The sequence below is a fragment of the Melospiza georgiana genome, chromosome 1 (genome assembly GCF_028018845.1).
Source record: "Melospiza georgiana isolate bMelGeo1 chromosome 1, bMelGeo1.pri, whole genome shotgun sequence".
Classification (NCBI taxonomy): domain Eukaryota; kingdom Metazoa; phylum Chordata; class Aves; order Passeriformes; family Passerellidae; genus Melospiza; species Melospiza georgiana.
The window spans coordinates 35,346,112-35,373,733 of NC_080430.1; the positions used below are offsets into that span (position 1 = coordinate 35,346,112).

The 27,622-nt window shown below is 41.9% G+C and overlaps 1 protein-coding gene across 1 annotated transcript in view; it reads left to right on the plus strand.

Annotated features, from left to right (window-relative positions):
* Positions 1-7,898: 7,898 nt before the first annotated feature.
* The window catches only part of CHN2 (chimerin 2), a 158,963-nt gene continuing 139,239 nt past the window's right edge, over positions 7,899-27,622 (plus strand). Inside the window, exon 1 of the mRNA XM_058026149.1 lies at positions 7,899-8,006. Within this exon, the coding sequence (XP_057882132.1) occupies positions 7,958-8,006 (49 nt within the window). The 5' untranslated portion in view covers positions 7,899-7,957. The remainder of the gene's footprint in view (positions 8,007-27,622) is intronic.

Consider the following 27,622-nt stretch of genomic DNA (forward strand, 5'->3'; position numbering starts at 1 on the left):
TATTGACACTACCTTGTGGCATTGCAGTTTTTACTCTGGTGCATTATAGTTTTCAAAGCACAGTAATTTTTATGATATGTGGTAGCTTAAAGGGAAAAGCAGTATCCAGCAGGGAAATGAAGGGTGAAACACTGGCCTCTTTGAAGTCAGTGAGAAAAACTATTACTGCCTTCAGTATGGGCAAGGTTTCAGCCCAAGCATTCAGGGAGAAACATGGAGCTGTGTATTGATTTTACCTCTTAGGCAAAACTGTAGAGAAGAGAAGAGAAATGCATTCATCTGGAATCTAGGATGGTTAATGTCAGTAGGCCTTTAGGAAATTGTGTTACATAGATGAATGGTATGTTGGTCCAATCAAACATCCAAAATCTCTACATTTGACCTCCAAGTCTCTAAAAGAAGAATAAAGAATACAACTGCAAAACCCATTATATGCTGTAAGGTTTCTGTTTCCATATGTAAAACAGAGCATCCAAATCTGAACATATTGAAGAATAAAACAGCCAAGTTTGAGGCTCCCACAGCTTATATTAGTAAATTGCAAAGTATACCCAATACATTTAGACAGTATTTTGTAAAGGAGCAGTAAACATTTATAAATAAAACCCATATTAATATGGGAATTCTCTCCTAGTAGCTGCCCCTCTCTAATTTAAGATATTTGTAGCTAATTAAGGGAATATGGTATCACAGTTAAACTGGGGAAATATTGAGATAAATAATTCATGAACATCTGAAGTAAATAACTTCCAAATAGATACTTTGACAAATTTTTTTTCGACAAATAAATGAGCAAAGCTTTGTTTTTGCAATAGTCTGATGAACTGAAATTTTCAGTTCTGTAGCTGAAATAGAACTTATTTTGGACAACTGCTGGTTTAATTTCTAAAGATTCATAACACACAACTCAGGCAACAAAACATACAGTTCTACCACTATTTATGAATGTAGAGTATCTGAATACATTTTTGCATTCAACTGTTCTCAAATCCATCCGCCAAAATTTGTCAATACCAAGAAATAGGAGAATGCTTAAATAGCAAATAAGTTCATTAATTAAATCTTAGCAGGTATGCATAAAATTCACATACAAGGAAAAGATGACAGGAGAGTTAAAGTAGCTCTGCTCTGAACCCCACTCTTTCTTGCTTCTTAATGAAAGAGTAAATCTGAGGCTTTGATATCACTGCTTTGTCATGGTAATTGGGAAACTGTGAATTCAACGTGATGACTTTACTGCAGGTTGAAGAAAGGAGAGATGTTGAACTATGAGGAAAAGAATTTATTTAAACGTCGGTCTAGAGAAAAGGCCAAAGGTTAATAAAAGCTATGCATTGTACATTATGGAGTTTCTTTTAAAGTGTGATATACTTGAAACAATTCTGTATGAAAATCTCAGTTTATGCCCATTAGGCCCATATATCTCATTGAGTTTGTTAATACATAGTAAGATAAGAATTAGAATACTCAGAAAAGGAGACTGATTATTGTTGTTAAGTGCATCAAAATTGTTTCTATTCTTGTATCTTTCACCTCTTCACCTACATCAAATTATGTGGTAGTGCAATTGCTTCCAATAATTACAAGAAGTGGAAAGTAGCTCTTATACAAACATGACCTTCACAGTAGATAAGGATCTATTCTGTTCAGAGAAAGGCAATACAGAAACATGGAGAAAAGTCCTCTTTTCCTGTATGTGCAGGACTTGTTTGATACTAGTTGCCTGGACCAGCAAAGGGTTTCTCTGTCCAAAATTATTAGTGTTTATGGTTCAGTAAAAAAATTAGACACATGGTTAAATATTTAGTAGCTTTGTGTTCCACCTTTAGAAAAATTTAAATTAAACACTGTCATGTTCCAAAGTAAGAACATAATCATGATGGAAAAGAGAACTATACTGAAAATAGGACTTTCAAATTGTATTCTCTAAGGCAAAATATTTGAAACTTGTTGATTGTTATTAAGAATGGTAAAACACACGGAAGTTCAATTTCACCTGAACTGATTCTGTATAATTTATTTTTTTAATAATAAAATCTAATGGCAGCTACATAGCTGACAGGTAATTTCAAAACCTTTATCAGTTTCCAATTACAGCTTAGGGCTCCACGATAAAAAACTTTGAAATCAACATAACAAGGAAAGTCTCTACCCCAGCAAACTCCCTATCTGAGGTTTAATTAAAATAGGATGTATGAGACAGGAAGAAAGAGGAAAGGACAAGTAGGATGGATGTTCATAAATTAGTCATAGCAGCAGCTTTAGCACTCACAAATGATGACCAGCCCATTTGCTGTATGTTTTTTTGCAGAGCTAATAAAATTCAATAGATGCCTCTAGTTTGTTCACCAATTGAAGGTGCAGAGCTAAAAATTGCACCAGGCATTAGGGGTCTCAAGCCTTCCTCTTTGGAGTATGAGCAAAAAAGCGAGAAATCACAGAGAGTCTTGAACTACACCACCACCTGCTGTTGCAATCATTATGACTCACATAATTTATTCATACCCAAATACAATGTGCATCTGCTATTTATTGATATTTTGGTTTATTTTTCTTATTATAGCTTCTGCTTATATTGAATCAAGTTTCCAAGTACTGTGGATAGTGTATAAATATGGATTATATCTTTCTTATAGAGGCCTTTCCCTTTCACAGCATCAAAGAATGAAAAATGCATTTCCTCCCTTTCCAGCTAAGCAATATAAACATCAAAGGAAGGATTAGCATTTTAGGTCTTTGCACTCTAAATCTTTGTGTCATATGTCTTGCTGTCTCACACAGAACATTTATATTTCTATAACTATTACGTAATCAGAGCAGTCAGCCAAACGTCTTCACTTTCCTCTTATTTGCATAATTAATTAAATTCCGACATTTTTGCCAAGCTATCTACACTCACACTGAAATAACAACTGCCACTTTTCATGCTGAAATGAATTCACTACCTGGGACTCAAACTGCTGCTCTCCCTGCCAGGTGAAAGTTTACAGCACACAGTCAGCCCCTGCTCCTCTGCCACAACATCCCAGCCAATGCCAGATATTGTGGATTATGGCACATGCCAGAAACATAATCCCTGATGCTGTGACTGCAAAACCAGAAGGGCCTTGAGGATTGTGCTTCAGCCACCTACAGGGGCCTGGCTGCCAGGAGGCAACACAAACCTTGGCTGTCATATGGCGTGGAGAGGGCTTGAGGCTGAGGAGGCTCAAGATGTGCTGATTTCAAGCCAGATTCTTTTAGGAGGGCTCTTATGAAATGTCCCTGTATAATGGAGCCTTCAGCAGCTTTAAGATAGCAATATAAATGATTGTCTGCCTTGGATTAATTTCTTTCAGATGAAGTAATCCAGGCTGATACAGAGATTCATGTTACTACAGGTCTTATCTAGTGCCCTTTTTTTTTTTTCCTCATCTATACTTGTGTTTTAAATCTCTTTTTCTGCAGCAGGAAGCATTCTGCCAAGTCAGTAAAATGAAAGAAATTCTATGCAGAGGTCTTTTCCTCCACTGTGAAAGTGCCTACTATGTTTAAAGTTGAATGAGAGGAAACCAGCATATTAAACGTGTGGATACCTAGCTATGCAATAAGCCATTTGGTCAATAGGGAAAAATCTGGCTTCTTGAAGGAAAGCAGCACAGCTCTGCCTGTTTTCCTTTATTTGTTATCTCTAGGTTTTCAACCCACTGTACAGAAGGGCGACTTTCTGCTTGCTTTTATCACACGGGAACAGTAACAACTCTTTGTCAGCTAGGGCTTGTCTTCACAAAGTCACTGCAAGTCAGCTGTGGTGGTGATGGCCATGCGGAAGGCAGTGGCCTTTCTCATCTGCAGAGCCTTTTTCTGAAATAAGGATGCAAACCAGTACATACCAGTTGGCTGGAGAACCAAGGCCACTCCAGAGGTCACTCCACAGCACAAAAGCAGCACAGACATGTCCTCAGTTGTCAAAGTCACTATGTTTTGCACTTGTGGCTCTCCAAATGCAGGTCCTCGTCCTGCTTACCCTTACAATTTTACCAAAATACATTCTTCCACCAGAGTCTGCATGACAATGAAATTATGCAGGTACCTACACAGTAACAGGTGTCAAAACACATGGTGAAAGAAAGTTACTTTCAAATACAATTTTACTTATTTTTGTGTTTGGTTCAACAGTTCTTGGCCTGCAAGCCTTATGATTTGCTGTAATTCCATGGTGTTCACTCATTTTTGTTTATTGGAGAACAAAATGTGTGTGAGCTTTAGCTTGAAAAGGAGTTTCACCATGCCAAAGTATAAGAGTGGATAATTAGGCTGCAGAAATATTCTAATACATTGAAAGTTTGGAGAAACATTTTAGGTATCTTCTGAGATTTATTTTTTTAATCAAGCAGCAATGGGTTTGTGTTCACTTAATATTCCAGCTATTACCTTGAACTTCCCATATCTATTAGTTTTTGGAATACAATGGCCTCTTCCACAGTGAGTCAAATTTTTAAATTATTTCAAATTTCATGCTGCTTAGCTGAGTTTTAGCATTAGGCAGGCATTCACTTCTTTGGTTTATAGACTAGGACTGGTTTGCTGAAACTTTGTTCTTCAACAAACTCTTTTATCTCTTAATAAAAATAAATGATAAATAAGATTTTAAAAACCCAAAACCTAAAGAAACAGCCCCAATAAACCAAACTGGGTCAATAAAAACTACATTGAACCAATCTAGAAGCAAGGAAATCTTCAAGGAATCTTCCCTAGGAATGAAAACCAGAAAAGCTTTCAGATCTTTCTCATGCTTAATGCAAAGTATACAATTTTGTATTTTTCCTTTGCAACTCACTGTCAATGTCAAATGCAGTGTTGTAAGGTCATAATACATAAGGAAATGTGATTTTTCTGAGTTCCTCAAAACTTTTGGAAGCTGTGACTTCTCATCAAAGTGCAGATATCATGGAAGCAGACACTAAATTTAGCTCTATAGGGAGGGTAAAGTAGAAGATTTTTATCAGAGTTATATGAAGCATACACTTATGGAAAGCCCAGGAATAGTTTACATAAGGGTTTACCATTTAAAGTTTATTCTTGATACTAGGTATTTATATCATTAGTAATGGGTATATCTGGGCTCTGCCAAATCAGACTAGGGCAGAATCTGTTTACAGTTTCTGTAAAACAGAACTGAGATTTGATTGCATTGTCTTTACTTTGCACTTTTTGCACATAACAAGGCTACTTTTGTGTCATTTAAATTTGCTTCCCCTTTGATGTAGTAATTTCCCCTCTGGTGTAATGGCTTTTAAGTTCTTTGCTTGTAACAAGAAAAAGGCCATGCTGTCTTGAAATGTGAGTTTCTTTTAATCTACAGTACATTTCACTTAACTTTACTAATTTACCTTTCAGTGTTGCAGCAACTGAGATTACACAACCTCATACCTGCTGTTACCACAAAAATTGCCAACAGTTCCTGGTTGATAGTTTCAAAGGTACACACACTCATAACCAGACATGTTCATACTCACTGGTTTTGGATAGAAAATACTCCATTTTCAATTACTGGGACATCTGGAGTAATCATTCTCTGAAGAAATTGCTCTCTTGATTTATCCAGATATATATATATGGGTGGAAAGATAATTTAAAATTAGTTAAGGAAATTCTTTTCTGCCTGCTAAGTCTCAGCAGAATGAGGGGTTTTTCTCTCTTTCAGGTTATCTGACCCTGTCCCTGCAGGTTCTGATGGTGTTGTTAACACCACCACATTTCACCAATCATTTGAGACACAATGCCAAGAGTTGCTGGAGAGACATGAGAGCAAGAGAGTGCTAGATTATGGAGGGGAAAATGAAGACATAGCAGGCTATGAGGAGGCAAACACTGGAAAGAGATATAGCAGATGGAGCAGGAAAAACGACCACGTAGGGTACAAGGGAATCCCCTTTGACTATTTGAAACATCACACACATTGCAAGTAACAATTTACTAGGACAGTCTTGGTGTTCCCTGTACTATTGGAGTATTTTCCTACACCCCAGGTATCAGCCTGATTTTATGACCTATCTGCCTTTCTCATTTTGCCCTTAACATCCGGCCTTCAAGATGCGTGACACAAAACATTTGGCCACAGACCAAAAAGCAGTGACACGCCTGTCCCGGTTTTATGTCCGTACGCGGCAATTTACAGATTAATGGAGTTAGTGCTAAAGCCTGGTTTAAAGCCCGTTCCTGCTCACCCGGGGCGAGCCGTGGTTACAAGATACAGCCCGGAGAAGGCAGCTGGCCTCGGCGGCGCTGCCCGGACCCCGCGGGGGCAGCGGGACCCGGCCCCGGGACAGCGGCACCGCTGCCGCCGCCGCCGCCGCCGCTAGAGGGGACTCGGGACCTGCTTTCCCGAGGAAAAACGGGAACCGGCTGCGGCTTCTAGGGAGCCCGGGCTGCGTTTTGGCTCCGCGGGAAGAGGCAAGCGGCTGGGAGCGGGTTACAGAGCGGGCAGGCGGTTTGCACGCTGCTTTGGGACGCGGAGGAGCTGGGTGGGTAAGGCTTAGATTGCCAAAGAAACTTTAATGCGCTTCCTCGCTCCCAAGGCAACTTTGTGTTAGAGACTCCCTGTTATGAAACATGGAAGGCTTTCATAAATCAGCGTCATGGCAAATAGGTTTTAAGCTTCTTACAGATCCCGTGCCAGCAAGACTGTGTGCCATGCCACTCGGGCGCCCACCTTCCTGTAGCCTTTCCACCCACGATTTTTAAAGTGAGATGGAAGCTTTGGCTGGCCATAACACATTGGAAAAGGGAATGAGAAGGACAGACAACAAGCGGAAACCTCCAAGTGATGCTTTCTCGGCTCTTCTTTCCCACTTGCACACTAAGACACAGGGCTGCGAGCCCGGCCGGTCGGCCAGACCCTCCATGGATGCTGCAGCCGCCCCCCGTGTGCCCCAGAGCCCCCGTGCCGGCAGCGCTGCGGGGGGAGGTGGGAGGGAGAACCCAAACTGTGGCCAGGCCGGGGCCCCGCGCTCGCTGTGCACCTGGCGGGGCAAAACTCCCTGTTGGTGTCGGCCTGTTCTATGGGGTTTTTTACTAAGAAAAACGGATGTCAGAAGGGAGAAAAAAAAAATGAAGAGGAAAGAAGGCGAAGGTGGGCGCTTGCCCGGAGGGAGCGAGAGCCCCGCGGGAACGGAGGGAAGCCCGAGGGGTTAGGAGGCGGACAAAGGGCTGTGAGGGCGAGGGGCGCAGCCCTGCCCCTAGCAGCAGCGGGGTCCGCGGCGGGCGGGGGTCGGCGGAGCGCAGCCCAGCGCGGAGCCCACGCTGCGGTCCCGGGGAGCGAGCACCGGCCAAGGCGCTCAACAGGCGCTGCCGCCCCGCTGGGACGGGCCCGGCCCACGGCGGGAGCCGCGCTCGCTGCCAGCCCCGTGCCAGGCGGCGGCGGCGGCGGGGAAGGGGCTTGGCCGCCGCTCGGCGGGGCTGCCGCGCCGCCGGGGCTCGCCCGAGCGGGACCCACCCTGCCCGCTCAGCCGGGGCCGGCAGCCCGGCCGGCAGCGCCGCCGCTTCCTTTGTGTGCGTGAGGGGAGCTGCGGCGGGTCCCCCCGGCGGGCTGTCAGCGCTGCCCGCGAGGAGGCGGGGAAGGGAAGGGACGGGAAGGGAAGGGAGGAGGCGAGGGAAGGCGCTGGCAGGGCGGCTCTCGCGTCCCCGTCACAAGGTAAGCCCTGCTCCCCAGGGCGGAGAGAGGCGCTGGAAGCGCCGCGGGGCCCTTCGCCTGACCTGCCGAGCGGCTTCGCCCAGCCCCGGAGAGCGGCCGGCAGGGCTCGGCGGGTCGCCGCCGCCTCCTGCTCCCCGGCGGCGCGGGGAGCCGAGCGCGGGCTGCGGCGGCGGCTCGGCGCGGCGCGGCTCCGGCACTTTGCGATGGGCTGGCGGCAGCGGCGGCCGGACAGCAGCGGGGGCCGACGCGGGGCTCGCAGCTAAGGGGCGAGGAGGAGGGACCATGGCCGCATCCAGTAACTCCAGTTTGTCCGGCTCGTCGGTTTCCTCCGGTAAGTTTCTCCAGCGAGCGCCGCATTTCTCCCCTCCCTCCATTTTAGCAGGGAGCTACCTGTCTGCAGAGCGCCTCGCCGTCCCGCTCGCCCCGGCCGCGCCGCAGGCGCTCCCCGAGCCCCGCCGGGCGCTCCCCGGGGCGGCGCTGCCCCTGCCCGGGGTCGGCTGTCCCTCAGGCGGCACCGAAGGGGGAAACCGGGACGGGGGAAGCGCGGCGGGGCCCGGTTCGCCTCCCCGCCGCCCTGCCGTGCCTTTGTGTGGGGCGAGGAGAGGGGAGCCCCGCGCCCGGCGGCCTCGCCGGGGGAGCAGCATCCCTCTGGCTCGGGAAGGGGCGCGCCCGCGGCCGGCGCGGGGCCCGGAGCTCCCGGGGGCCGCGGGGCTCGGGGTGAGGAGGGCAAACAGGGACCAGCGCGCATCCTCTGCCCTGGTCCCCGCGGCACACGACCGGCCCCGTGTCGCGACCCGGCGCGTCGTGGGGCTCTGGGGCGGACGGGGGTTGCCAGGCGTGCCACTTGGCGGGTGTTGTGGCACACCTCGCGTTTTCAGTGCTCCTGCAGGACTGGGAACAATTAAATTCCCGATCCACATGAAAAATGCTCCAGGTGACGGAGTGCCCCAGGGTTTCGGCCGCGGGTGTGAGGCGCTTGTGCGTGCTCTGGGTTTTGGGGATGCGGTGGGAGGCAGTGCGGTGCGGCGCTCACCGTGGGGGGCTGGCTGCGCTGCAGACCCGCAGGAGGGCAGAAAAGTTACCGTGCGTTTTAACCCGGGCAGCCTGAAATTGAAAGCAGTGATACAAGAGTGCCACTGCCTGCTGCTTAGCTCACGAGCAGTTACTGTAATATTTAAGTTATGAGAAATTGGCTGAGAGTAACATCCTGGCATTTCAGTGGGCTGAACGAGTAAATAGAAGCATGAACGACTTAAGGGTTCAAGGGACTTGTGACTCAGTGTTTTATTTGAGGTGCCAGACAGATTTTTAAGAGCATTTCTTAAACATAGCAATATGTGCTGTGAACAGCAGACAAGCTCCTCTGACTATCAATACAACTCTAGCAAAATATAAATAAATGTAAAGGCCAATAAGCAACTACATTTTTTAAAAAGACAATATATGTAACTTACACAGCATATTCTATGCCACTGTTCCAGTGTTCAACACTCACAAACAGATCTGAAGAAGGAGCTAGGTCCTTAAAACATTTTTAAAATAGTTTTAACAAAAACCCACAAACATTGCAAGCCCTTATTGCCTTGACTCAAAAGCACCTAAATGAAGTAGGCATGAGAAATTCTGCTTTGTGTTCACATTCACAATGCAAGACTTGCAAGACCAAAATGAAAATAAGCAAGAATACAGCCAACTTTATGACTTATTAGTGGAGGTACTCATCTGGGCAATGCGGTTTTATTTTATGCATCATTTGTATATTTTTGCATCTAAGTTATGTGATAAAACCAGAAACAACCTTAAAAGCCCAGACTGGAACCTGTAACTCTCTTCCTTGGTGCTTTAACCATTAAGCTGCTGAAGCATGTCCCCAGCTTGGAGAAAGTGTGTAGCTCCCTTGCTCCATGAATCTCATAGTCTTTCTTCCATACTGCTCCAGTGTCTGTAGAAGGATACTAAATGCATCCCTCTGAATCCCCTCTGGCTTTTCTAACTCTGGGCTTCTTGTGGATCCTTCTTGTGGCTTGAGAGGTGTGCATGCCCTGCAGAGTTGGTTCAAATGCCTGAAATGCAGGGAAGAGTGGGAGTTCAGTTACATCCTTCGTGTGAGCAGTTGATGTCATCCAGGTGGCCTCCTGCTCATCAGGTAAATCTAGTGCCAAAAATAACATCCAGCCAAGGAACTGAGATCTAGGCTTTAGCTGTACATCATCAAAAGATGCACATCAGGAGCTGACACATGACAGTACCCTGCTTTGTATGAAGCCCTTAGCTATGGCCTACAACGGTTTGTGGTTTGTCTTTTGTTTTGTGTTTTTGCAAGCATGAGCACAGCTGAGCCTTGGCCCATGCCTGGGGCTCTTAGGTGCCACAGTCATACAGCTAATAAATACTGTCAAATATTTATTTTATAAAGCAACTGAGTGACCTTGACTTTCATAACTTATGACCTTGAATGGTTTTTGGTTTTGTTCCAGTTTATTCAATCTATATTTCTTCTATGCATATACTAACCAGCAGTTAAATTTGCTGCAGCATGATAAAGTTGCCAATATTAGCAGACATACCATATCTGACTATGTGCAGCTGTATTCTGGCTGTCTGTGGTTTAAGTTTTCAGAACTCAGCAAGTCTTACAGCATTTTGTTTACATGGTCTAAACAAACAGTCTTGCCTTAAAACTTAGTTTGGTAGAATTTATATGTATGCTTAACATGCCAATATGAAGATTTTCAAATAGTGTAATTATTTCTATTCCACAGAAGAGGGGAGGTTATACTACATTCTACTAACACAAAAAGGAAGTGAATTTTGAGGTTGATAGCAGAAAACCATGCTGCAGAACTCAGGTCTACCACTTCTTACTAGTGCTGCCAAAGCTCGAGAATGTGTTACTACAAGTGACCAGTTGTGATGTAGCATTTCTGCTTCAGTTCCTGCCAGTTCATGTCAATGAGAAAGTTAAACAGTTCAAATATAGAACAGCCCAAGAACTTTATGGTGTAGATATTCTGCTTGCTCACTTATATTTCTGTAAATGTACAAGTGGAATTTATAGTCTTCACTTGATCTTGTGTCTGCATTAAAGGTGAGAATCTGGTTATGTTCTGGAGTGGTTATTTATGAGCACTACCTGCCCAGTGCCATGGCAGGGTGGTGAGCTGTACTTGTTGTACAGATGAGGAGCTAACATGCATGGAGGGCTATGACTTCAACTATCCACTGGTGGTAAAGCAAATATTCATACTTAGGAGGCTGCTGTTCCTTTGATTTCACAGCTGGAGGACCAGTCCCTCCTTCAGAGCTTGTGTCTGTGGTCTGTGTGCTCATCTCAAGAGCCACTGTGAGGCTGCTAATTATAGGTTCAATAATATTAGGTTCTTGTTACAGGCCCCATCTGACAGAAGCCTCTGAAGGACTTTTTTCAGTAGGCTGGCACTCACTGGTAACAAAATCTACAGGAGAGCCATGGGTATTTGTATTGTATTTATATATCATTTCTTCAAGCTCCCTGCTTTTGCTGACAGAACTTAAGCTGCCCTGACTACCAGGGCAGTTGTGTTTGAGGTGGCTGAGGGAGAAAGAAGGGTAATATTCTGGGGGAAGAAGGGGGCATGGTAAGCAATTACGTTAAGTATTCTTTTTTGGACCTTAGATAAATCTGCACATGGTATAAAAAGCTGATGTTATAATTACTTCCACTGGGAATTCCACTTTACTTTACTGTAATCTCTTCTTTAACACATACCCAGGTGATCTATTAGCTGTATTCACTGCAAACCTCTAAATTTTCTCTTCTCCCAAGATGAAGTGCTGATTTAACTGCAAGCAGCAACTTTTCTCTCTCTCCTATCCTCTAAAGAAAACTGTGCATGTTTTTATGCTTTCCTTCGTGCTGCAGTGTCCTTAAAATAGACATTCCCTTGCCAGTGCCCATCTTAGTCTTGACCCTTATTCTCACTCATTATAATCTTTCTTTTTAAAAACTTCTTTGCTGTTGCTGAAACTTCTCAGCTTTTTCCTGGCAAACAATCCACCTTTCCCACTTGGTCACTAGCTGCCTCCAGTTTCCTCCACCCAGTAGCCAAATACTGATTATACAGAACTGATGAACTTGAGACTTGACTTTCTGGAATGTAAATAGAAGCTTGAGTGAAGAGAGACCTTTGTGGCTGTGCCTGCTTTGCTTCTCAAAGAAGCAAGAAATGCAGCGTGTTTCCCACCTAGGCTGAGTGCAGTGGTATTCCTAGGCAATGTTTCCCACCTAGGCTGAGTGCAGTGGTATTCCTAGGCAGTGTTTCCCAGCTAGGCTCAGTGCAGTGATATTTCTTGCAGTGTTTCCCAGCTAGGCTGAGTGCAGTGGTATTTCTTGCAGTGTTTCCCACCTAGGCTGAGTGCAGTGGTATTTCTGGGCACTGTTTCCCACCTAGGCTGAGTGCAGTGGTATTCCTAGGCACTGTTTCCCACCTAGGCTGAGTGCAGTGGTATTTCTGGGCACTGTTTCCCACCTAGGCTCAGTGCAGTGATATTTCTTGCAGTGTTTCCCACCTAGGCTCAGTGCAGTGGTATTTCTTGAAGTGTTTCCCAGCTAGGCTGAGTGCAGTGGTATTCCTAGGCAGTGTTTCCCACCTAGGCTGAGTGCAGTGGTATTTCTTGCAATGTTTCCCACCTAGGCTGAGTGCAGTGGTATTTCTTGCAGTGTTTCCCACCTAGGCTCAGTGCAGTGGTATTTCTGGGCGCTGTACTTCTTCATGCAGTTATGCCATCCAGAGTTAGTACAATGTGGCCATAAATGCCAGCTGGCTTTTAAATCTGCCATTCTGCTTGAGACGGCTTGTGCCAGATACCCTCCCTGTGGCAGGTGGATAGGTTGGATGGCTTGGGCTGTCTGTCAGGGAAGGGTCCACGCAGAAGGTAAATGCAAATACAAGCCTGATAAATGATAAGGTGTAACCAGGCTGCCTCCGACAGCAGGACCCAGAGTGTGCCAAAACCTTTGCATGAGCCTGAGCCTGTGCTGTGAGAGTGGCAGCACTGCAGGAATTCAGGTGAGAACCCAAGGCAAATATGTAAATGTACGTGCCAGTGTACCCAGTATTTTGTTTCTTCTTTGAGCTCCAAAGACAGGTTTGCAGGTGTTAGGCGGAAGGGATAGCTCAGCACCTTTCTGCTTCCCATCTGAACTGGTGCTTCTTCTTGTGCTGAAGGATTTTGAGTAGTACCTGTCAGTAGAGCAGGTGATGGAGTTAAAACACAAAGGCAAGCTTTCTGCTACAGGCTGAGAAGGGCTAGTGTGTTTTGTCAGGGCATTTTTGCTTTTCAGCTGGGTCCACTGCTCTAATGAAAGATAGCTGCTTCTCCCCCCAGTCCCCTCTTTTTGCAAACTCAAGTACTGTATTGAAGACTGTTACAAAGTAAAGTCACCAATTATTGATAGTATTTTTTTAAATTGAAAACTAAACATTTTTCTGTCCCCAAGCTCAGAGGAAAAGGCCTTTAAGTATCATTTAAGAACTGATCCTTATTAATTAATAATTAATTTTATGGTTCATAAACTAATATTTGCAATAAATTGAAAGGCAGCAAATTGTTAGGTTTTTTAAAATAAATGAGCGTGAGTTGTTTAAAGAAAACATAATTCTCAACTGTTGGCTTTTACACACCCTCTACTTTTTAAGAAGGATTAAAAAATGCTTATCAAGGGAAGAAAAATCTTTGATGGTTCTAGTGACTTAACAAGGTCAAAATAAAATATTAAAGGCTCATGACTCTCTGGGGGTCATGAAGGTGCTATGATGTGAAATAGACAGATATATTATAAAAATGAAAGTCAACATGGACCGATTTTAATTAAGATGCAAGCAAGTGGGAAGAAATGAAATTACTATTGTACAGAGATTCAGAGAGACTCTAATTGGGAAAAAGATTAGTAAATGAAAATAGATGTTTATTCTTAATGATTTAATAGAAATAGTGTTGTGAAAGTGGCACATGAAAGCTATTGAAATCATGCTGTCATTATGCTGATAAGGTACTGCTTTTGATTTTTAAAAGGGCAATAATTTATTTTTTTTTTATTTCTGTTCCTCATGCCAAGCTTCTGCTGGCCAGGGTGTTCTTGCTCTAAATTAAAGCTGAAGTCTTTTGTATCTGATGATTACAAAGAACTCACCATACTTATTAAAAATAATAAAAATTCAAAAGGGAAAAATGCCATAGTACTCCATTCTGATGTAGTGATTGATTCAACAGTTAGTTACTGACCATGTAGCTGTGATTATTGAGAATAAAATAGCCTGGAAACTGGTACAATGCATGTCTGCTTCACAATTCAGCTTATAATCACTCATGCTCTGTAAAGCAAAAGTCTTGTTCTTCTTAGGGCTCTGCCTGTCTCACAGACATATGCAGAGGATCAGGTGAACAGCCTTTCATGCTGTCATGCTGATGACCTTTTTGGACATCCGTTCCATTGGAGTTCTTGCCTCCTGTCTGATGGTTCTAAGGAAGCTTGCATTTGCCAAATGCTGAGTGACTGTAGGCAGGAATATTTTTACATTGGTGAATGTCGCAATGAGATCTCTTGTATCTCTAAGTCCATAATGTTTTACATGTCTGAAATCATAATGATTTGCCTACTGTGGTACATAGGCAAGTCTTAAACCTGGGGTTTTAGATAAAAAAAAACCAACTCTTTTTTCAAAGTTGATTTGTTTATATACATACCTTTGGCTAAAGGGCAGCACTGGCTGGATTGGCCTCACTTACAGCATTGAATGCTGGCAGAAGCTGTTCCCATGCTGAGGAGCCAGTCTGTTGTCACTTGTTCTTCTCTTCTCCCAAAGGAAGAGATACTGAGGAGATTAAATATTTGGAGAACGCTGTGTTAGGGAATGGCACATTTATATTGCACCAAAAAGCTTTTGTTGCAGGGAAATGTAGCAGGATTTATACAAGAAGCTATAAATCTGAAATTCTATAAATATCATATTTTTTACAGGTGTAGTCACAGTTTGTCCAAGAATTATACAGTATCTAGTGCAAATGTGTAGTTTTAACTACTGTGAATAATGACCCATTCTTGCTGTCTTTTTCTGACCTTTGATTATGAGAATGTAAATTTGAATGTTGCATTTGGAGGTGGTTATTACCAACTATGAATCATGCAGAATTCAGCAATAATTGTTTCATCACCCTGTTTTACTCAGCAATAGTCTAAATCCTAGGGCTGGAGGGTGAGTGTATCCCTGCAGAAGGGAACTGATGTTGCAATAGCGCTCTCATAACAATAACACACTTCAAAGTTTGCCAGTGAAACTTGACAGTGCAGGCTGATGTACTTGGTAAGGTAAGGAGAGGTTAAAGGGTTTTTAAAATTCAGAAGAATACGCAAGTATCACAAGCCTTGCTTCTGGTGTTATTGATCAAGGTCATCTCAGAAGAATCAGTTCAGTAAATACGATATCTGTTCTGAGGATATCTTTGTCAGGCAGTCCAATTCCACGGAGACGAGGTGTTTCCAGTGTGGTGCTATTACTGACAGTGTAGAAAGTACTAGATGGGGACTGTCTTATCATCACTAAATCACGTGTCACCTGCTGTGACCTGTGTGTCAAGTCACATTTCTCAGTTTCTTCTCACAAGCTTGTCATGTAGCTATTCCTCTCCTTCCTTTTCTTCTTCTTGTTGGCTGCTTAAACATCACTTGTATCTTTTAGATGAAGTAGCTTTTAGGTGTCTTTGTGGTGTTACACTTTTTATTTCATCGTGGAACAAAAATGGATGTTAGGAGAGATGGAAACCTCAGTCTGTAAATGCGGCTCAGTTGTTGAGCAGATGTTTAATTGCTAAAAATTTGTCTTATCTTGACAGATCAATTGGTTCAATGTTTGGCTTCGTGTCTGGCAAGGGAGAAAAATGGCAAGTACACATCATGTAAAGGTATATTGGGCACAGCCATTGCAAAGGCAGACACAAGTTCCCTGGAGAAGTTCTTCTCCAGCAGTGTGCTGTGTGCCAGAGGATGTGTGCTGTGGTCAAGAGCAAAAGAAGCCTAAGAGCTCTTTCAGCATTAAGTTTGCCATCAAAAGTCATGGATATTTGCTGTCATATTTTTCTGCTGTCTGAAGCTGCACTGATTCCACCTTAATTCCCCAGTAAACTAAATCAGATTGCCCCAAAGGAAGGAGGAAAGGATGGGGAGATCATGACAGACCCAGACTCTCAATTTTGTGAGAGACACATAAAATTTTCAATTTTCAGCTTCTCCAAGGCATTGATATGGTTGCTGTTGTGTGGCTGAACCTTACCTTTCGGTGCATGTAGCACCTGTAATATTGTGGCACATTCCACAGTGCTGTGGCTGCACAGACAGTGCCATCCCTTGTGTGTCCCATTTTTAGGCAGTTACAGTGTGTGTAAGCATGTATAACTTAATAGCAAACCATATCCTCTCCTGGTGTTGAGGGTTAGGCATTGCCTAGAGCAGACACATAGCTGTGGACCTCTTTGTCACGGAAAATTGGGGATGCTGCTGGCTGACCTGGGCTGTTAGCACATTTAGATAACTTTGCAGGAGAAAGATCCATCTACTGCTGTTAAGCACAATGATAGCAGCCCTGCCTGAAGTCCCTGAGCTGTATGTGAGCTGGGAAGCTGGTGAAATATGTGCGCTATAAAGCTGCTGTGTTCTTTAATGCTTCCTTATGTATCTGCTGATAGCCACTGTGGGAGATAATCTACCGATCTGACCTGTCACTGCCGTTCTTATCTGTCGGGCTGGTGGAGTTACTGCTGCTGAGTCAGCACACCTTCACTTCTAGTCCTGAGTTCTGAAGCCAAGGGCTCCTAAAAGAGAGGAAAAATTGGGGGCAAGTTTAAAATACGGAATGCTGACGTTATGCTTTGCAGGTTAAAAACAAAACCCAAACCTGCACCTGTGTTACGAGGAGACCTGATAGGAAAATCTTACTAATCATGTGCTCTGTTGAAAAGTATATAAATTTGTCTCAAGCTCCATTTCTTCTTTTGATTGAAAGGCTTTTTCCTGCTTCTCCTTTGCCTTGTGAATACATGAACCAGCTGGATTTATGATCCAGCTACAGCTGGATCACATTTCATTCTTACTGATTCCAAAATTAAGGCTAGCAATTAATGAACTTTCAAGAGCTAGAACAGAAATTTTCATATATGGTTCCTCAAAGCTCCAAGATTTAGGGCTTAACAAAAAAACTGAATGCTGCAATCAAATTTTTGAAACTCACAGAAGTGTAATAAAGCTAAACAAATTATTTGTAGAAGATTTGGTTTGTTGTTGAAAAACTCTCTATGAAGACAAGTCTTGACCCTTCAAGCTGCTTGGTCCCTTCTGTTCCCACTTCACTGAGTTAGTAAATCAGCAGCTACTGGATGGGATAGCTGCTTTTCTGAGTATTTTTATGCAGTTTCCATTAAAATAGCATCTGCTGTTAGGATGGGACAAATTATTATAGGCTATGTGGTATAAGTCCCCTCATCCAAGTACATAACTTATTTAATATTTATTTTATATATATAGATTATTTATTTTATATATATATATATATATAAACTTTTTTATAACTCCTGACCTTCTGCCAGGCAAACCAGGATGATGGACAGCTTTTAGTGTCATGATGTGATAGCTCTCTATTTGTTTTATTTTGCAACCTGAGGCATGTGGTTAGAATGTTTCATGTTGACAAATGTATTTACTGAAAGAATATTGAGCCCTTTGATGTCTTAACAAAAAATTGATAGACAAATTTCAATTCTAAGATTCCTCATGCTCCTTCATCTCTAGTGTATTGGTGTATGTTGGAATTTTTGCTCAAGTTTAGAGATAACTATAAATAATGAAATAGAGCTGACTGTCATGGGTGGAATTTAAGGCTGGAAGATATATTAAGCCATGGAAATAGCGACTGACAGGCGTGCTTTCTTCTCCTGTTCCATTATGACACTAAAACCAGCATTAAATCAGTAAACCATTGAAAAATAAAGTTAGCTGGAGAATGGAGGTAAGAGATGTTATACTGGTGAGTGTTCACAAAGTTATGTAGACAAAAAAAAAAGTAGATGTTTTTAATTTGGTTGTACAGAAAGAAAAATCAGGATCCTGAACTCTTTTTACAAAACAGGTTGCTGTATCAGTCCAGATTATTTACCAGGGTGGAAATGTGTGGGTTTTGTATGTAGAATTGCTGGTCCTTTTGGCAGTGGATGAGTACAGTAAGCATGGGAGAGAGAAAGCCTCATAGAAAATGTTGAATGCTGGGTTCAGGCCTTGCCTGGTGTTTCTGGGTGAGTGCATGAACAGATGAGCTCTAAGACATAGCATCAGTCCCTGGCCACAAAAACTTAGGTTGCAGCCCCTTTTCCTCCATCTGAACCAACAGGTGACTGTCAAAGTGAAGAATTATCCTGTACTGTGGTGGCATTTTAGGTACATATGTGATACAATAGCATTTCTATAGTACAAAGTTTCAGGGTTTTATGGAGCTCTGCAAGAGCTGCATTTCCATCCACACGGTGCCTGGAGTGACCATCTGGTGGCTTTCCCTATAGCAGTTTGGATGATTTCTCCTGCAATTTGAAGAAGTATTGTGAATACATGAGGTTTTCTGGGCATGCTGTTGGGTAGCATGGCTGGCTAGCGCTTTTGCACAGTGCTAAGCAGTTGTTTTATTTCCTTTCAGAGTTGATGGATTAGTTCCTTCAATAAGCTCCAAGAAAGAAAACCCATGAAACTCTCCTCCCAAATCCATTAAATTGCCTTATACCATTGATTTTAAAAATAAATCTGAAGAAATGAAGTAGAAGTGCAAAACCAGAGTTAAGTGTATTATTTTTAATGATTAATGTAACAGTAAATCTTTAAGCACTGGCAACTTAAGAAATCAACACATAGTGTGTGATTTCCTCTAGCACTACAAAATATGGCAAATGCATACAGGTTATATATATGGGCTTGTTTGCACATGAAAGCTATTTTTAAAAATGATTGTAAAAGCTATACCGAAAAAAAAAATATTTTCAGATATGGAAATATTATGGAATATTTATTCTGGAACAGCTATTCCTGAATATTGTTCAGTTATGTTACAGTAATGTAGATCATTGACTTAAAAGGTGTAGAAATACAGCATTAATTATACTCATTCGTTGAGTAACACTCAGCTTCTCATCTTTCATTTTCCTTTCTGCTGGATATATTCTTGGAAGCTCTCTACTCCCTTTTTTCAGAGACAGAATGCATTCCTGGCATCAGAAATTTAAAACTGAGCCTACCATTTTCAAGGTTTTTTTCCTCCTTTTATTTAGTTTTGTGTTGTTTAGCCCAAGAGCTGATCACATGATGGTTTAAGTGTTAAAGGATGAAGCAGAGATAAAGATGATAAATTTCAGAGTAAAGGCTTGCTAAACAAAGCAATTCATTATTAGGTAGAAGTGTTCATAGGCAGGGCTGGAGGTCTACTTTGCTGAATGTTGTTGAACAGGATATTATAATTACTACTGTATAATTTATGCTGACAATACACTTATATAGAAATCAGGTGAAAAAGCCTCAGAGAAGTTGGTAACTGTATAAATATAGAAAAAATGCCTGTTGGGAGAACAAAAATCTTGCAATTTGAAAAATGCTAGGAGCATGAGGGTAGTGTGTGTAAACTACAGTTGAAATGGTGAAGAACTGGCACACTTTTGCTAATGACATGTATCAAAATGTATGTGTGTGTGTTTATAAAGCTAAATGGAATGAGAATGTTCAGGAAAATAGCAGAAATTTGCTCCCTGCCCACCACGAGCCATTTCTACTTTAATTCTGTTAACTGAGAAGAAGGAGGCACATTTTCTCTAAAGAGTCACTGCAGAGAACTTTGGCTTGTGGAAAATCTTTTTTGTCTTGTGTTTGTTTTAGGTCTCTTGATCTCTTTTGGTTTGATGAATGTGTGTCATCACTTGGTGTTACAATTGCTTCCTCTAGCTCAGATGTGACAGTAATAAATACATTCACTGAAAAGTGTAATTTAAAATTTATATTATTCACAGTTATTGGCAAGTACTGTAGCCTAAGTGATGAAAATGAGGGAGAGTCTGGCTCAGGTTGATTTTTTTAAAAAGAATTTATTTGACTTATCAATATGCATAATAAGCTTATGAAAATAGACTTTTCAAAAATTAAGTAAGAAAAAACTCAATATAAAGTGATTGTAAGTGTAATTGAGTAGTGTAATTTACTTTCACTTTACAGGAAAAAGCTTTCAGCTCCACCTCTTAAGCAGCTTTAGAAAATGGCACACTGACTCCTGGCAGTAGTGTATTGATTGAAAGTGTCCAAAGCATCTAGAAAGCATAAGTGTACATAAATTTGTCTGAAAGGCATGTGTTTTGTAAAAGAAAACTCCATCACTGTCCAGGGTTTGTAAGAAGTATATTAACTTCAAAAGTACCGGAAATACTATAATATATAATTAAAAGCTTGGTAGCAGCAGGATTTCTTTAAAAACTCTTTTTTTCACTGCCCTGTAAATACTTAACTAATCTTCACAGCACCTGTTTCACAACTGGGAAGAAATTAGGCAGAAAAATGGAACCACTCAGCTACTATCATGAATAAAATTAAAGTCTAAATAGAAAAAAAATAGAAGATTCATCAGGAAACATTCTTTGTTCATCAGCAAATGCATTGCAGTCCCTCCTCAGACCTCATTGGGATATAAAGGATATATTTTTTCCTCCATTCATATAATCTGCCTTATTTTGGTGTTGTGTAATAATGCATCCTAATTTGTCTTACACGTTTTCGGTTCTTTTTATTAAATCTGTTTACAACATGTTTTGTGTCAGTAAAGTTTAGATAGATTTCTTTTTGTTTACTGCTCCTTTCTCACATGTGCTGTCTTCCCCCAGATGTAAAGCTTTTCTATGCTTAGGCTTGGAGTTAGGTAGATTTATGCTTAAAGCAGGTAAGTAACTGCGAGCGATGTCAATCACATGAACAGTGTTATCCTGGATTTATGTTCTAACAGTTACTTAGTCTGATGCTGACTTCCCACATCCTTGATGATCAGACTGTTCCAGAGTAAACATTTCAGAACAGATTTATTCACTGCTACGTACTTAGGGAAGTTGGTGCTGTTCATTTCTGGGGCTGTGGAGCACCATTTGGAATAGCAGCTGCTGAGGTAGCGATTTGGGCATGTCCCCTACCATCCCTGAAAGGAGAAACATCGTGGGCGCACAAAACCTTTCCAAAATATCAGCGATATGCAAGCCTGAAAGCATTTACATATTTTAGTTGAACAGATTTTTTCCCACCATGAATATGTTTATCTTGCTTGCAGATACTGAGTCTGTTTGTGAGATGTCAAGCAGGAATGACTTCAGGACTTTTTGTATATCTAGAGCTCCCATAAGCTCAAGAGCAAGGGCATTTTCTTTCTGATTACCTGCCAGGTTGTGACAAACTTAAAGAAATATGATCTTATGGGTAAGACTTAGTAGTCAGCTCAGTTTACTGTATCCTGTGATTTATTGCAGCCTGCAGTCCATGTAATGGGAGATGCCAGCTCTCATTTGAGGGAACTCTAGGAAAGAATGAGAAACTCATCTTCAGGCCTGTACCAAATTTCTGAAATGCTGAGAAGAGAAGAGCTTTGTAGTGAGGTTATTACCTGAAACCAAACCAAATTTTAAGCCAGCCTGTCTTCATCCCATTGCTCCTCCAAAAACAGCCAGACCTTCGCCCTTCTGTCTAGTAAACACACCAGTGTTTTATCTGTAATCCTAAGGGGCCTAACCTTGGGGACAATCAGCTGGGTCCTTCCTTCCTACATCAGACATTCTGCCTGTAAGTCTTCTGTGAGAAGTTCTAGCAGTTGACCTGTCAGAGCAATGTTCAGTTCCTGGCAGTGAAAAGGGAATCAAACCAGATCTGCAAATAAATGTCTGAATCTGCAGTGCTACTGTGGGGTTTATATTGTCAGGGGTGTATTTCCTTTGGACAGGCTTAGTAAGAGGAATATAAAAATCAGCCTTACAGTGGTACAAGTATGAGGAGACTATCTCTAACCCTCTGCAGAACTTTGTCAAAATGTCTTGCTTGTGCTGGTCCTTGCTCTCCCTGCCTTTGGAAATATTAGAATAAATGTATGAGAGGGCAGGTGAGCCAAAAAAATATGAAGGGGGACAAAAAAAAATTCCTGTAAGATGACATTGTCTCCATTCTGTTTTCCCTGTTCTGTGTCCCTTTGCAGGATATTAGGCCATGCTGGGCAGCTGGCTGTAGCACAGCAGGCAGAACGGCCACTAGAGCTTGTTTGTGTGGGAAGAGCTGCAGCAGTGGCCACAGGCTCGTGTGTCCTGTGTCCATGTCCTCCTTCCACCTGCGCCACCAGCCAGTGCTGCATAAGGATGGGGAAAATGCATGGAGTAAACTCCTGCAGGATATTCTGCTGGCACCCAGAAATCTGTGGCTTGGGAACTTCCTGAGACAAAAAGCTGGGTTCTGAAGTTTAATATATATTTTTTTATTCTTGCATTTGATGTCATGAATTTGGTAAGTTGTTATGCAGAGCCATGTAAACTTTGAACATCCTGTGAGGAAGAGCTCCAGACTTTGAATGTGTGGTGCAAAAAGATGCCTTTTTGATGCTTTTGAACACATGTGGCTAATTTTATTTCATACACTGTACTTCTGTTATTTCAATAAACAGTAAAAAATATTTTTTTATACACGTGTGAAATCTGAAGAAGCATAAAGCCCTTTATCATTATGCCACCATCAGCTGTTTTCTAGCCTGAAGAGTCAGAGGGTACTTGACCAATCCTTGTTTGGAGTGGCCTACCTGTCTGGTCATCTACATTTATTACTCTTTTCCTGTCCTCAGTTAATCTTATAAAAATGGACCAGAAATTAAAACAGTCATCATGCAATGAATGCATTTCCTATTTATTCCACTGGAGTTAGAATGTGTTCTTGGTTCCTTGGTATTTGCTTTCTTTATTCATTTGTATTTTCATGCTTTTATGAGAGTTGTGTTGACTTGCCTAATATAACATCTTACCATGTGTCTGCCAGTACTGTTCTTTTCAATAGTTTCTATCAATTTGAGACTGTCTGGGGTTTTTTTGGGCTTTGTCTTGGGGCCCTTTGTAAAATGGTCATGGTGCAAGTCATTTTGCAGTCCTTTGATTCTGAGGCAGTTTTAAAAGAGGCAGTTACTCAGAGTGCTAGTGCTGTTTTATCCATGAGTTCCTTAAGAATGCTTTCATAGTATCTTCTGATCTGTGCAAGTTGTTGTTGTTCATACATTCATTCTGTAGCCTTTTCCACTGAAATCTCCATGTAAAATGGATGATCTGACCAGTACCTCGCAAAAAAATGTTCTGACATGTCAGCTTCTCTTGGTTCTGGGTTCTCTGTATGCAGAGCTCAAAATACTTATTTTCTGCTCTAAGTGCTGCTTTTATCCCTTGATCATCTCTTGGTCAGACTGACAGGTTTTGCATTCAGATGTGAAAAAGGGGCTGTGGTTAGTTCTTCTCACAGTCATTTTGCAAGCTGTCTTCTGACTTACTCAATTGTGGTTTAAGTTGGCTTTCGTTTTGGGTTGATTTTTAAAAATAATTTAGCCAACAATAGGTCATGAGTCTTCCTACTTCCTTCATTTGGACGTGACACCAGCTTTGTTTGCTTCTTACAGCCTCTCATACCTTGCTGTTCAGCTACACTGGCTTGCTTTACCACTTTCCCAAATCTTTCTGTGCTGTGTGGCATGTATTTGCACTCAGCCTCCAGCATGGTATCCCAGTTTACCATATTGCCTGGGAAGGTTTAATTCTCTTAGCTTCCCCATTTAGCTAGTTTCCTTTTAGCAATACTTATTGTATCCTCCAGGGTGACTTGAAAATCAGATTTTGAAGGTTTTATCAGTCCTGTCAAAATTTCCTGGTGTATGTATCAACATCAGCTACAGTTACAAACCCATTAAAAATGTCCAGACTGTAAGAACTGTGTGACTGTGTAAGCATGTGTGTCTGTTCGTCATAGATAGGGAGCAGATAATTGTTCTTGACAAGAGGAATAATTCTAAGTGTAGAATATAGGCAGTCAAAGCTGGGTTTCGTTTGTTTTTATCAGGCTCTAAACCAGCAGAAACTGTCTCTTCAGACGTGATGCTGCCAGCTTCAGCTCCTCTGGCTGCCTGAGGGTCAGCCAAGCTGCCTTTGTACCCAGAGTCTGGGAAGGGAGATCTCAATTTTGACCTACTGTGGTTTGGAATTTGGATGGAGATGGTTTAGCAGGACTGCTTGTACAATTAGACATACTTTTTTTGGAACCAAAGTGGAAAAACTTTATTCCAGGAAGGATCTGGAGCACTCCCCTAAAACTGCGTGTCTTAGTCACATCTGACTGTCAAAAATCCAGCTGAGGAGTCAGTAAGTGTTAGCGAAGAGCCTTAATAAGTGTGGACTGATGTGGTCCAAACAAGTTTAGTAAAGTCCTGACACTTAACTGTGGTATTGTTTTTGATGAAAAAGCTTTTCAGAGACTCAGAAGCATAGGGGTAATGGATTAGGTCTCATTAGCATAGGTCTTATGGATTGCGCCATAAGATACCACTAACACTGCAGCTCAAAGGGAAGAGAAACTGAGAGGGATTCGTGATTTGCAAATATTTTAAAAGAAGGTAAAAGCATTTCAAAGATGAAACAGTGAACAGGCATTCTTCTTTAAACTAGAATGAGTCAGTTTGTTTGAATATAATGGTAGACTACAGAAACATATACATGCACTCAGAAGCTGTCACATTACCCAGCCATTAATCTTGATCTGACCCGTTCCAGGCAATAAGTGCTTGCTCTGTAAACTTTCTTCTTTAAACTTCAAATGTGAGCTCTCTTTATGATAATATATTTTTTTCCATGCTGACTTTCTGAACCTTCCTCCGTGGATTTGAAATTTACAACACTGAGCTTTATCTGAAAGCAAATTTATTTTTAGACCTTGCAAGAGAATAGCTCAGCTGTATGAGTAATGTGCAGAGACCGAGCAGCCTGGAAATATTCCTCTCTGAGAAGCGCCTCTTGGCTGGCCACAGCACCTTTCAGTTTCCCCATGACACAAAGAGGTATAGGGTGTGTGGTTTCAGGTTGCTTACTTGTAGTTTATTAACACTTTTTATATGATTGTAAGGGGTGGGGCTCTGTGTTAGTTAAGGAAAAGCAGACACTGAAATGTGTTCCTGTAAATGGCTAGGGAGGTCCATTCCAGAAGCAGCAGAAATAACACCCCAGAGGCTTCCACCTGACTGGGGTGATGTGTCCTCACCTCTCCCTTTCCTGAGGCATCTCCTTGGGGAGTATGTTCCTCCCGAGAGCACCTGCCACGCTGCGTGTAGCTCCCCTCCATCTCAGCCCTTGCTCCCTATTTTCCCCTTGATTATGGCAACCCTTTTTCACCTTGCTCGGAGTAATCCCCAGCACTGGAGAGGATGTGCGGAGTGGGGTCACAGTGTGAAGCTCCCGGAGGCAGCTTGAGCAGCTGAGCACCTTGATGGTGGCAGAGAGAGGTGGTGTCCCAGCCTGCTGCCTGCTCCTGGTCCCTGCTCTTCCCGCTGCCGCACGTTCGCGGCGCTGGCACGCCTCTTGTCCTTCTGTGAGCTGGCAGCCAGCACTGCTTGGGAAGCAGGGCTGGCAGTGAAAAGCAGAAATCTCATTATGGCCTTTGCTTAGCAATGGTCTCCTCTCCTTAAATATGGCTTTTCTTTCCCTTCATACACTTTACATGACGTGTTGATAATTTCTAACAGCTTTGCTTGCAGAGGCTTTCCAAAATGCCCAGGTTTTCTCTTCAGTTCCTCATCTTGCCCCCCACCCTTCCTCCCCTCAGTCAGAACTGTAAAACCTTTTGTGACCTATATCACTCCTTTCATGTAACAAACAGTCTTAACCTTATCAATTGTACATGGATTTTGCTAATTCTTTAGTATCTGAGCAATTTTAAAGTTTTAATAGAGCATCTTTGGATATTTTTTTGAATTTCAGGACAGTTGACCATACTGGGAGCTTTCTGAGAAAGAAAAAAAAAAAACAGACCAACAATATTCTCTACTAAAAATAAAGCAAAAATGGTGCTAAGGAGCGTCTACTACCAAGTTATGATAAACCATAAAATTCCAGAGTTGAGAGTCTGGTGCACATTTTCATGGGATACTGTCAGCATCAATATTAAAATGTAATTATCAACCATGTGATGTAATGTTACTTTGCAAAATATAAAATCACACAGTTTGTGCCTAGAATATTACCCCATCTCTGAAACACGCTGTGTTTTTTAGGTGGGTGAGCTGGAACTCAAGAGAGCTATTTAAATGAAATGTGCTTATTAAACAGAGGTGGCAATAGTCGTATAGCACCAAAGGATTAAAAAAAAAAAAAAAGAAAAGTAGGGAAAAGTGAACTGATGCATGAACATTTTAGAGTCCTGCTTTGCTGTCTGTGTGAAAAGACTTGGTTTTTGTTTTTCTTTTTTCCTAAGGATACAGTCTTTTTTCTATGATTTTTTCCCTGTTCCTTTAAAACAGAAGACTGGAAACGATGATTTTCTGTGACCTATTGTATTAACTTGGGCTACTGCCAAGAAAACTTTTCTGCCTGGAGATATAGTGCCAATTTTCAGGTTCAATATTTCATACTACCTGGGTGATAAAAATATTGTGAATTTCTGTGCAGCTGACAGTTTGTCTCTCCAATTCAATAAAGTCCAATCCAATTCTGTTACTAGAAACTGGTTAATTATTAATCGTTGCAGCATTGCTTTCTTTTTTAACCCAAACTGTCTCTTGAGCAGTTTTAGATAAATAACATTTACTGGGGGCATATTTTACCATGAGATTTTTTTCAACTACAGCTTTTAAATGCTGAATGAATAATTTCTTTCATATATTAAATATTTTGCAACTGAGACTTAGATTACTTTTAGAGCAGAGAGATTATCAGACTGTATCATTTTAGGAGATGGCTTCCTCTAACTTGAATACATTCTGCAAACTTTTTTCAACCTGTCAGTAACTTGATAAGTTTAAGTTTTCAAATGCATGATGGTCCTAAGTGGCATGATAGTAAAATAAGGAACATAAAACCTTTATTCACATGAAACACTTTGGTCCCATTGAATCTTGAGAAACAAAGCATTAGAAATCAAACAGCTATGTAGGGAATTTCAGAGATGACACAGATATTAGTTTAAACTCTGGGAAAAATAGTTGGAAAAACATAAAAACTTTAAAATCTTTTCAACAGGGAGTAAATGCCACTTACACTTTTGTCTCTAAAATATCTTTGGTGGAATAGAAGTGCTTTGGAGAACAGTAGAGTGGAATTGGCTCCATGGTTCAGAATATTAGATCCCTGCAAATGCTCAATACCAGATAATGAGGATATGTGAGAAATTCAACCAGGAGTGTAAAGAGAGGCTCATTCTTGCAATGAGCTCCATATGGCTACACATTTCTGCTTTGCAGAACATCACTTCTATCAGCAGGTCCCCACACAGTACATGGATCAGCTGTGTAAAGCTGATTGCATCATCAAAATGAAGTGACAGCATGTCTCAGTGGTCAGCCAAGGGTTGTGTGATATTCTTGATCATGGAGATAACGCCTGTGATTATTTTGTTTCCATTAGCTGGTTCAATTGTGTGTTTCATCCAGTTATTCTTATGGTGTTTGTTTATTGTCTGGGATAACACATGCCTAGGCTTTTGTTTGGAATGGAACTGTTTAGTCCTGACAGCAGTTTCTGGGGAGTTTCTAGTGGACAACTTGGGAAATGGGGACTAAAATAAGGAATTCTGTGAACAATTGAGCATCTTAGCTCTCTTTATCCCGAGTGCTCTGAGCTACCCACTACCATCACACTGGA